Source organism: Schistocerca cancellata, chromosome 12 (genome assembly GCF_023864275.1).
Source record: "Schistocerca cancellata isolate TAMUIC-IGC-003103 chromosome 12, iqSchCanc2.1, whole genome shotgun sequence".
NCBI classification, from domain to species: domain Eukaryota; kingdom Metazoa; phylum Arthropoda; class Insecta; order Orthoptera; family Acrididae; genus Schistocerca; species Schistocerca cancellata.
Window position 1 is genome coordinate 33,865,116 of NC_064637.1, and position 10,683 is coordinate 33,875,798.

The 10,683-nt window shown below is 41.8% G+C and overlaps 1 protein-coding gene across 1 annotated transcript in view; it reads left to right on the forward strand.

Annotated features, from left to right (window-relative positions):
- The window catches only part of LOC126109421 (phospholipase A2), an 83,676-nt gene extending 74,120 nt beyond the window's left edge, over positions 1–9,556 (forward strand). Inside the window, exon 4 of the mRNA XM_049914456.1 lies at positions 9,402–9,556. Within this exon, the coding sequence (XP_049770413.1) occupies positions 9,402–9,556 (155 nt within the window). The remainder of the gene's footprint in view (positions 1–9,401) is intronic.
- Positions 9,557–10,683: the final 1,127 nt, after the last annotated feature.

The following is a 10,683-nucleotide window of genomic DNA, read 5'->3' on the forward strand; positions in this document are numbered from 1 at the left end:
TTTCTACGTGTATCCATTGATGAGGGGTTGAACTGGAAAAAACACACTGAGGATCTGCTGAAACGTTTGAGTTCAGCTACTTATGCTATTAGCGTCAGTGCAAATTCTGGCGATATACATCTCAGTAAAGTATCTTACCACGCCTATTTTCATTTTCTGCTTTCGTATGGTATCATATTCTGGGGTAACTCATCATTGAGTAAAACAGTGTTCATTGCAGAAAAGCGTGTAATCAGAATAATTGCGGGACCTCATTCAAGATCACCTTGCAGACACTTATTAAAAGAGCTAGAGATCTTCACTGTAGCCTCGCAATATATATATATATATATATATATATATACGTATGAAATTTGTTATTAACAATCCGAACGAATTCAAAAGTAATACCAGTGTACATGGCTACAACACTAGGAGAAAGGATGATCTTCACTACTCAAGGTTAAATCTAAGTTTGGCTCAGAAGGGGGTAAATTATGCTGCCACAAAAGTCTTTGGTCACTTACCTAATAGCATCAAAAGTCTGACAGATAGCTATATAGCATTTAAAAGGAAATTAAAAGAATTTCTTAATGGCAACTCCTTCTACTCATTAGATGAATTTTGGATATAGTTAGTGGGTAATTTCCCCAACCACCACAAAAAAATTAAAAATATTAAGTGTCATGTAATATTTTGTGTAATGTAATATCTTCTGTAGGCACCTTTTACTAACCTGACACGTTCCACACCATTTCGAAGCGTCGTATTCATGATCTATGGTTGTTGTTGTTGTGGTCTTCAGTCCTGAGACTGGTTTGATGCACCTCTCCACGCTACTCTGTCCTGCGCAAGCTTCTTCATCTCCCAGTATATACTGCAGCCTACATCCCTCTGAATCTGCTTAGTGTATTCATCTCTTGGTCTCCCTCTACGATTTTTACCCTCGACGCTGCCCTCCAATACTAAATTGGTGATCCTTGATGCCTCAGAACATGTCCTACCAACCGATCCCTTCTTCTAGTCAAGTTGTACCACAAACTTCTCTCCTCCCCAATCCTATTCATTACCTCCTTATTAGTTATGTGATCTACCCATCTAATCTTCAGCATTCTTCTGTAGCACCACATTTCGAAAGCTTCTATTCTCTTCTTGTCCAAACTAGTTATCGTCTATGTTTCACTTCCATACGTGTTTACACTCCATACATATACTTTCAGAAACGACTTCCTGACACTTACATCTATACTGGATGTTAACAAATTTCTCTTCTTCAGAAACGCTTTCCTTGCCATTGCCAGTCTACATTTTATATCCTCTCTACTCCGACCATTATCAGTTATTTTGCACCCCAAATAGCAAAACTCCTTTACTACTTTAAGTATCTCACCTCCTAATCTAATTCCCGCTGCATCACCCGATTTAATTCGGCTACATTCCATTATCCTCGTTTTCCTTGTGTTGATGTTCATCTTATATCCTCCTTTCAAGACACTGTCCATTCCATTCAACTGCTCTTCCAAATCCTTTGCTGTCTCTGACAGAATTACAATGTCATCGGCGAACCTCAAAGTTTTTATTTCTTCTCCATGGATTTTAATACCTATTCCGAATTTTTCTTTTGTTTACTTTACTGCTTGCTCAATATACAGATTGAACAACAACGGGGAGAGGCTACAACCATGTCTCACTCCCTTCGCAACCACTGCTTCCCTTTCATGTCCCTCGACTTATAACTGCCATCTGGTTTCTGTACAAATTGTAAATAGTCTTTCGCTCCCTGTATTTTACCCCTGCCAGCTTCAGTATTTGAAAGAGATTATTCCAGTCAACATTGTCAAAAGCTTTCTCTAAGTCTACAAATGCTAGAAACGTAGGTTTGCCTTTTCTTAATCTATATTCTAAGATACGTCGTAGGGTCAGTATTGCCTCACGTGTTCGCATATTTCTACGGAATCCAAACTGATCTTCCCCGAGGACGGCTTCTACCAGTTTTTCCATTCGTCTGTAAAGAATTCGCGTTATGGAACAAGTACTAATCTAATCCTGTGACTGCAGCAGCAGCGCGGTTCCGGACTGAAGCGCCTAGAACCGCTCGGGCGGGCAATATTTGCGACGGTACCAAGAGCATAGGGACTGAACCAACGAGAGTTGGGGTCGCGTGCTCTTCTCGGGTGAGAGTATATTCAGATTCTTGAAATGTATCACGCTGGTTCAGTTTCAGTTGAAGACACCATCTCAGACCTATTGCTGAGGGGCTACGCGCAGCACCTTGAGTTTTCCTGGTCGCTGCCTCCTCTGCACGAGACCCCTAGACCTGCCTTGACTCACCACTCAGTCTTCTTGTCGAGTGGTGGGAGGTCCCGCATTTTCTGGAGAGGAGGCACTATTCACAACATAGAGTAACACTTTGGTCCCTTAGGAGTCTGTATTACAACTTGCTTATATACATTTGTGAATAGGCTTAATTCTTGTAACGTCTTTTTTTTGATTTTTGGTAATTTAATTGATTTATTCTAGCTAAAGTATTATTTTTGCCATGAGTGAGAAGTGCCAGACTTGCCGTAGAATTGTTAGTTCCGGGATTTGGTGTGATGGATGCAGTAGTTTTTTTCACTGGGGGGACTGCAGTGGCGTGGGTGTTGGGAAAGTGGATCAGGCTCATCAGTGGTTCTGTAGGATTTGCAGCAGAGATAGGAAGATAGTGGAACAGGAGGGGAAAATTGCTGCCCTTCAGGCTGAGCTAGATCAGGCTAGGGAAGATCTGGACAGGTTAAGGAGGGAGAAGGGCAAAGAGAGGTGGGAAGTGGCAACAGGTAGCAGAAGGAACAGGCCTAGAACTAAGTCTGACAGTCTTGTGATGAATGTCAAAAATAAGTTTGACCTGTTGCTTCAGTTAGAAACTGATGAGCCTCTAGCAGAGGTAGGAGTAGACAGGACACAACAAACTTTCAATAGGAAATTGAAAAAGAATGTAGGAAAGCCATTGAAAAGGAAGAAAGTTTTGTTGTTAGGCAGTTCTCATGCCAGAGGTGTAGGCCAACTTCTGCAGGAGGAATTAGGACCAGAAAACCAGGTCACAAATTTTTTCAAACCAAGTCTGGATCAGGTGACAGAGGATTTAGGTTCACTCTGTAAAGGATTTACCAGGGAAGACACCGTGGTTATTGTGGGAGGGCCAGGGAACAGCATCGACAGAGATCCTGGGTACAGTATAGAGTGTGACCTGGTAAAGATTGCGTCGGCATCGAGACACACCAGTGTTGAATTTGTATCTGTCCTGAGACGCCATGACCGGCCTCATTTGAACTCTTCTGTTGGGAGAGTTAATTTGGAGTTGGAACGGCTGCTTGGGTCGGGTGCGGGGGCTCATATTGGTGTGGTTCCTGTTGATTCTCTCAGTAGGTGGGACTATACCAGGCACGGCCCACATCTCAACAGGAAAGGGAAGGGGAAACTGGCTGGGGTAATAGCAGGAAATTTAAGGGGGGGAGGCACTGCCATGAATGGTAAAATACCAGTGGTTACAGGTGTTGGAGCAGCACCTTTTTTAGGATAGGTAAGACAGAAAGATGTCAAGTTCTACGAGAGGTCAGGATTGAAACAAATCTTCAGTTTAGGAAAGAAATTAAACAGCACAATTCTAGCACATTGGATCACCAATCACAGCTGTCAATTATAAATTTTCACCAATCACCAGAAATTTTATCTCCACCAAGTTGTATCTCAGTCCTAGGTAATTGCATTGATGAATTAAAGTCACCCAACCCAGTTGACATAATCTGCCTCTCTGAACACCATGTGACCACTGGTATAGCAACTAGGTCTAAGCACAATGAGAAACTCAGACAGGAGAGTACTGCAAATGTTAGAATAAGGAAAGGTTCTCATAAAAGTATAATTAAAAATAATGTAAGTATATTTCATCAAAATATTGGGAGTTTAAAGAATAAAATAGATGAGCTTCTGGTTTGCTTAGAAGATTTAGAAGCTGAGGATGAAATAGATATACTATGCCTGTCTGAGCATCACATTGTTACTGATATGGATAAGGTAAATGTAAGCGGATATAAGCTCTCTGCACATGTAATGAGGGAAAATATGGAGAAAGGAGGAGTTGCCATATATGTCAAAAGTCATCATTGTGCAAAAAGTATAGAAACAAAAAAGTTTTGTGTAGAGAAACATATAGAAGCATGTGCCTGTGAGCTTAAATTAAATAAAGGCACATTTATAATTGTAACTGTATATAGGTCCCCATCAGGAAATTTTCATCTATTTCTGAAAAATTTGGACTCCTTGTTGTGCTATCTGTCAGACAGGGGGAAGCAAATTATTATTTGTGGGGACTTCAATGTAGATCCTCTGAAAGAGGGTAATAGAAAAAATGACCTTGAAGTATTACTCGGTTCTTTCAATTTGACACCCGTTATTGATTTTCCTACTCGTGTGGTAAAGGATAGCAGCTCACTGATAGATAACTTCTTTATAGACCAAGATAAGTTTAACCAGATAAATGCTCAGCCTGTTGAGAATGGTCTTTCTGATCATGGTGCACAGCTAGTTACAATATATGACATATCTCCATTCAGCAATACTAAACAGTCCTCCAAAGTAGTACGTGCAGTCAACAATTTAACAATTGCAAATTTCAGGGAAAGCCTACAGCAGTTAGACTGGGATGAGGTGTACCGTGAACCTGATGCCAATTTAAAATATAATTTATTTCATGACATTTTTGTAAACGCATTTGAAAACTGCTTCCCCAAGAAAATAGTTAAATATATTCGTAAGAAACCTTGTAACAAACCATGGCTTACTAAGGGTATAAAAATATCTTGTAACCGGAAAAGGGAAATGTATCTGACAGCAAGAAAGAGTAGTGACCCAGAAACTATCAAACATTATAAAAACTACTGTGTTATATTAAGAAAAGTTATTAAAAATCCAGAAGTATGTGTATCATGTCTGAAATCAGCAACTCTGATAATAAAATTAAAACAATTTGGAATATTATTCAAAGAGAAACAGGTCAACCAAGAGCACAGGAAGACAGTATTACCATCAAATTGAATGAAAACTTTACGAACAAAAAGTCAGAAATTGAAAATATTTTTAATAATCATTTTCTAAATGTTGTGGATATAGTAGGATCCAGGTGTTCATTAGAAGATGCTAGGCTGTTAATGGAAGAGGCAATACCTACGCAATTTGATACAATTGAAATCTCACCCAATTCTCCCTCTGAAATTAGGAAAATAATAAACTTGCTTAAAAGCAAAAACTCACATGGAATTGACGGCATTTCCAGCAAAATACTAAAAGCTTGTTCTCAACAGATAAGTAAGATTCTCAGTCACCTGTGTAATAGCTCTCTGGAACAGGGCATTTTCCCTGATAGACTGAAATATGCTATTGTTATACCTTTGCATAAAAAGGGGGATAGATCTGATGTCAACAATTACCGTCCAATCTCCCTTCTAACAGCTTTATCCAAAATTTTTGAGAAAGTAATGTATTCAAGAGTAGCTTCACATCTCTGTAACAAACAAGTACTAACAAAATGTCAGTTTGGTTTCCAGAAAGGTTTTTCAACAGAAAATGCCATATATGCTTTCACCAATCAAATTTTGAATGATCTGAATAACCGAACACCACCCATTGGGATTTTTTGTGATCTCTCAAAGGCTTTTGATTGTGTAAATCATGAAATTCTGCTAGACAAGCTCAAGTACTGTGGCATGAGTGGGACAGTGCACAAATGGTTTAATTCGTACCTAACTGGAAGAGTGCAGAAAGTTGAAATAAGTAGTTCTCATAATATGCAAAGATCAGCACATTCCTCAAACTGGGGAACTATCAAGAATGGGGTTCCACAAGGGTCAGTCTTGGGTCCTTTGCTGTTCTTAATATATATTAATGACTTGCCATTCTATATTCATGAAGAGGCAAAGTTAGTTCTCTTTGCTGATGATACAAGTATAGTAATCACACCTGACAAACAAGACTTAACTGATGAAATTGTCAATACTGTCTTTCAGAAAATTACTAAGTGGTTCCTTGTAAACGGACTCTCACTGAATTTTGATAAGACACAGTACATACAGTTCCGTACAGTGAATGGTATGACACCATTAATAAATATAGACCTTAATCAGAAGCATATAGCTAAGGTAGAATATTCCAAATTTTTTGGTGTGTCCATTGATGAGAGATTAAATTGGAAGAAACACATTGATGATCTGCTGAAACGTTTGAGTTCAGCTACTTATGCAATAAGGGTCATTGCAAATTTTGGAGATAAATATCTTAGTAAATTAGCTTACTACGCCTATTTTCACTCGTTGCTTTCATATGGCATCATATTTTGGGGTAATTCATCACTGAGGAATAAAGTATTTATTGCACAAAAGCGTGTAATCAGAATAATAGCTGGAGTCCACCCAAGATCATCCTGCAGACATTTATTTAAGGATCTAGGGATATTCACAGTAGCTTCTCAGTATATATACTCTCTTATGAAATTTGTTATTAACAACCAAACACAATTCAAAAGTAATAGCAGTGTGCGTAACTACAATACTAGGAGAAAGGATGATCTTCACTATTCAAGATTAAATCTAACTTTGGCACAGAAAGGGGTGAATTATACTGGCACAAAAGTCTTTGGTCACTTACCAAATAGTATCAAAAGTCTGACAGATAACCAACAAGTATTTAAGAAGCAATTAAAAGAATTTCTGAATGACAACTCCTTCTACTCCATAGAGGAATTTTTAGATATAAATTTAAAAAAAAATAATAAAAAAATAAAAAATAAAAAAATAAAAATAAAAAACAAAAATGAAAAAGTTGTTATATTAACTTAAGTATGTTGTCAAATTAACTTAATTATGTCTTGTATTGGAAAATTTGACTCGTTCCACATCATTACGAAATATCGTATTCATGATCCATGGAACTAGTATTAATCTAATCTAATCTAATCTAATCTAATCTAAGTCTCCAGTACCCTTACAATGCATTCATTGTCAGCAGCTTGCAATAGCTTGACAACTGTAAAGCAGCACTTATGGTCGGCATGAAACTTCATTGGGCTGTTTTCCTCATCCACCATACAACACAGATCTCGGACCTCCCCACTTCCATCTGTCTGCCCCAGTGAAAGATGCACTCTGTGGATAGCGGTACGTAGATGATGGGGAGGTTTTCGGAATGAGATTTTCACTCTGCAGCGGAGTGCAATATGAAACTTCCTGGCAGATTAAAACTGTGTGCCGGACCGAGACTCGAACTCGGGACCTTTGCCTTGCGCGGACAAGTGCTCTACCAATGGGCTACCCAACCACGAATCACGCCCCATCCTCACTGATTTACTTCTGCCAGTATCTCGTCTCCTATCTGCGAGGACAGGGCGTGAGTCGTGCTTGGATAGCTCAGTTGGTAGAGTATTTGCCCGCGAAAGGCAAAGGTTCCGAGTTTGAGTCTTGGTCCGGCACACAGTTTTAATCTGCCAGGAAGTTTCGTTGGGGAGGTTATTGATGGAACAAGGCATTGGCTCTGACGTCGACCAGTAGGGTGTTACCGTGTGGGCAGACAGGCCTCCACAATAGGTTGGCGTCAGACTGTCGCACTGAACGGAGATTATGTGGAAAATAGAATTTTGTAACCATAAGAGTGGGGAATAGTATAGTGTATTGGAATTCTCAATAAAACCAACCTGCTTTCAGAAAAGAGGTGTGCTGCATTACTTATTGAATACCACTCATAAATAAGCTATCATTACCCTGTGATACTATCGGTATTTATAATTTTTATCTGATACTACAAAGGTAGCGAAATAATTTTAAGTGTTTATGTTAACCTGATATTATATTCAGTCTGGAAATACACTACTGGCCATTAAAATTGCTACACCACGAAGATGACGTGCTACAGACGCGAAATTTTTAACCGATAGGAAGAAGATGCTGTCATATGCAAATGATTAGCTTTTCATTCACACAGGGTTGGCGCCGGTGGCGACACCTACAACGTGCTGACATGAGGAAAGTTTCCAACCGATTTCTCATACACAAATAGCAGTTGACTGGCGTTGCCTGTTGAAACGTTGTTGTGGTGCCTCGTGTAAGGAGGAGAAATGCGTACCATCACGTTTCCGACGTAGATAAAGGTCACATTCTAGCTTATCGCGATTGCGGTTTATCGTATCGCCACATTGCTGCTTGCGTTGGTCGAGATCCAATGACTGTTAGCAGAATATGGAATCGGTGAGTTCAGGAGGGTAATACGGAACGCCCTACTGGATCCCAACGGTCTCGTATCACTAGCAGTCGAAATAACAGGCATCTTATCCGCATGGCTGTAACGGATCGTGCAGCGACGTCTCGATCCCTGAGTCAACAGATGGCGACGTTTGCAAGACAAAAGCCATGTGCAGGAACACTTCGACGACGTTTGCAGCAGCACGGACTATCAGCTGGGAGACCGTGGCTGCGGTTACCCTTGACGCTGCATCACAGACAGAAGCGCCTGCGATGGTGTACTCGACGATGAACCTGGGTGCACGAATGGCAAAACGTCATTTTTTCGGATGAATCCAGGTTCTGTTTACAGCATCACGATGGTCGCATCCGTGTTTGGCGACACCGCGGTGAGCGCACGCTGGAAGCGTGTATTCGTCATCGCCATACTGGCGTATCACCCGGTGTGATGGTATGGGGTGCCATTGGTTACTCGTCTCGGTCACCTCTTGTTCGCATTGATGGCACTTTGAACAGTGGACGTTACATTTCAGATGTGTTACGACCCGTGGCTCTACCCTTCATTCGATCCCTGCGAAACCCTACATTTCGACGGGATAATGCATGGCCGCGTGTTGCAGGTCCTGTACGGGCCTTTCTGGATACAGAAAATGTTCGACTGCTGCCCTTGGCAGCACATTCTCCAGATCTCTCACCAATTTGAAACGTCTGGTCATTGGTGATCGAGCAACTGGCTCGTCACAATACACGTCACTACTGTTGATGAACTGTGGTATCGTGTTGAAGCTGCATGGGCAGCTGTACCTGTACACGCCATCCAAGCTCTGTTTGACTCAATGCCCAGGCGTATCAAGGCCGTTATTACGGCCAGAGGTGGTTGTTCTGGGTACTGATTTCTCAGGATCTATGCACCCAAATTGCGTGAAAATGTAATCACATGTCAGTTCTAGTATAATATACTTGTCCAATGAATACCCGTTTATCATCTGCATTTCTTCTTGGTGTATTTTTAATGGCTAGTAGTGTATCAGTTGGCTGGAGACCACTCATCTGCAGAGCACTCGACGGCGGCACTGACTAAGCTGTTTCATTCTCTACTGTTTCAAAGAAAATAATCTTGTGTTTGGTTAACAAACTGGTATTTTGGTGTGTCTGCAGCCCTGGAGCACGGCTATTGGGGCAGGTGCGCCCAGCGACTGTGTGACTGCGATCGCCGGCTCGCAGAGTGCCTCAGGAACTTCCCGTGTCCACGGGGCAAGGCCGTCTGCACCTCCTCCACCTTCCGCTACCTGCAGAACGTCATCTTGGGGTAGTGGCACGCCTGGAGCAGAGCCACTGGAGCAGGTGCTCCAGCTGACAACGTGACTGCTGTCGCCGCCTAGCAGCGTGCCTTGGGAACTTCCTGTGCCGACAGGAACTGTGGGACTGGAACTGTATTCAACTGGCAGACATCATTCTTCCATGTTGGCAGCCTTGAACTAGAGCTACTGGGGTGGGGTGCCAAACGACTGTGTGAAGCTACCGTCGCCTGGTGGGGTGTCTCAGGAAACTCCAGTACCTGCAGAACTTCATCCTGGTGTAGTGACAGCCCAGGAGCACAACTACTGTAGCAAGTGTTCGAGACGACAGTGTGATCGTGATCACTGCCTGGTGAACTGCTTCAGAGACTTCCCATACACAAAGGACAATTACCATCAGCACAGGACTGATGACCTAGTAGGTTGGTCCTTTCCCCCCTCTTTTAACCAAACAACCATTGGCACGTCTTATATTATATACACCCTGCAGACATCATCCTTCCGTGTTGGCAGCCTTGAAGTGAAGCTACAGCGACAGGCTTCAGATTGTGTTAATGTGACCACCACTTGGTGGAGTGCACCAGGATCCTTCCGTGCCCATGGGGCAGGGCTGTCTGCATGTCTTCCACCAAACGGTCGCCACCAGGCAGGAGTGCCTCAAGAAAGCCCAAAGGAGAATTGCCATTTGCGTGTCTTGCACCTTCTACTACCTGCAGAATGACAGGTGCCAGCCATGGAGTGCAGCTACTGGGCAGACATGTTGAATAATTGTGTGATTGTGACTGCTATATAGTGGAGTGTGCGAGAAACTATTCATGCACACAGGACAAGGCAATCTGTATCTCTTCGTCCTGTTGCTATCTGCAAAATATCACCCTGCTATAGGCATAGTGTGCAAGTATGAAGTTTGTGTGTGTGTGTGTGTGTGTGTGCGTGTGTGTGTGTGTGTGTGTGTGTGTGTGTGTGTGTGTCTCCCTGTTCTCAATGTCTTATTGCATTAGCACAAGAACTGAATAGCCATGCACCATACTAAACAACGTCTTTGTGTGCAAGAAACAAAAACATGTTATATTGTCCGCTAAATAAAGCTGGTGCATGTTGTATGCTAAAGATATACGTGTCATGACATAGAACACTAGTAC